At 49.7% G+C, this 698-nt stretch overlaps 1 protein-coding gene across 1 annotated transcript in view; it reads left to right on the plus strand.

Moving 5' to 3' along the window:
* Window positions 1–15: 15 nt before the first annotated feature.
* Window positions 16–698, plus strand: part of LOC107578430 (rap guanine nucleotide exchange factor 6-like) — a 2689-nt gene continuing 2006 nt past the window's right edge. The window contains exon 1 of the mRNA XM_016264385.1: window positions 16–528. Within this exon, the coding sequence (XP_016119871.1) occupies window positions 296–528 (233 nt within the window). The 5' untranslated portion in view covers window positions 16–295. The remainder of the gene's footprint in view (window positions 529–698) is intronic.

Below are 698 nucleotides of genomic sequence, written 5' to 3' on the forward strand. Positions count from 1 at the left end.
TACCATCGATAAATATCGATACCGTTTTATCGCCCAGGCCTAGTTGCATGTATGGAAAGGTTGTGCCAGGTTGTATGCCCTATTATGTTGAATGTGTGATTCAGTCTGGTTATTTTTCGCACAGAAGGTGAGTGAATGAGGACAGGATCAGGACCGGATGCTTCCACGAGTCATAGTTCAGCCTCAGACTCTTCTTCACTGTTTCTCTGTAATGCCCTGACTGTGAGCTTTCCATCAGTTGTGTAATAAAGGCAGAGGTTTGCGTTGCGCTCTTGGGTCTGTGTCATGCTCAGCGATGTCCCGCGAGTGTGACGGCAGACGTGCTGATCTTCTGTCTCCTCTCTCTCTCTTAGGTTATGCCCTCATGCCCGCCGGCAGGTCTGACCTGTCTGACTCCAGTGAGATCTCTTCGCGCTCCAGCATCGTCAGTAATGGCTCTGTGGACTCCATGCCAGCAGCGCCCGCCATCAACGTCCCATCAGAGACGCCCGCAAACTCTCCAGCCGACTGCAGTCAGCCCGGCACGAGGTAGCGTATCCCACAACACCTCAGAGAGTCTCGAGCTAAAGCAGCTTGATCCGAATCGTTTCTGCTGGATTCATGCTGTAATACAAGTTTGAGCATTTTCAGGTTTTTTAAGAAAAAGGCTTAAAAAGTCTTAATTCACCCTTCCACAAATGAAGGCCTTAAATTGGTGC

This window comes from Sinocyclocheilus grahami, unplaced genomic scaffold, assembly GCF_001515645.1.
Source record: "Sinocyclocheilus grahami isolate Dianchi unplaced genomic scaffold, SAMN03320097.WGS_v1.1 scaffold10149.1, whole genome shotgun sequence".
NCBI classification, from domain to species: Eukaryota; Metazoa; Chordata; class Actinopteri; order Cypriniformes; family Cyprinidae; genus Sinocyclocheilus; species Sinocyclocheilus grahami.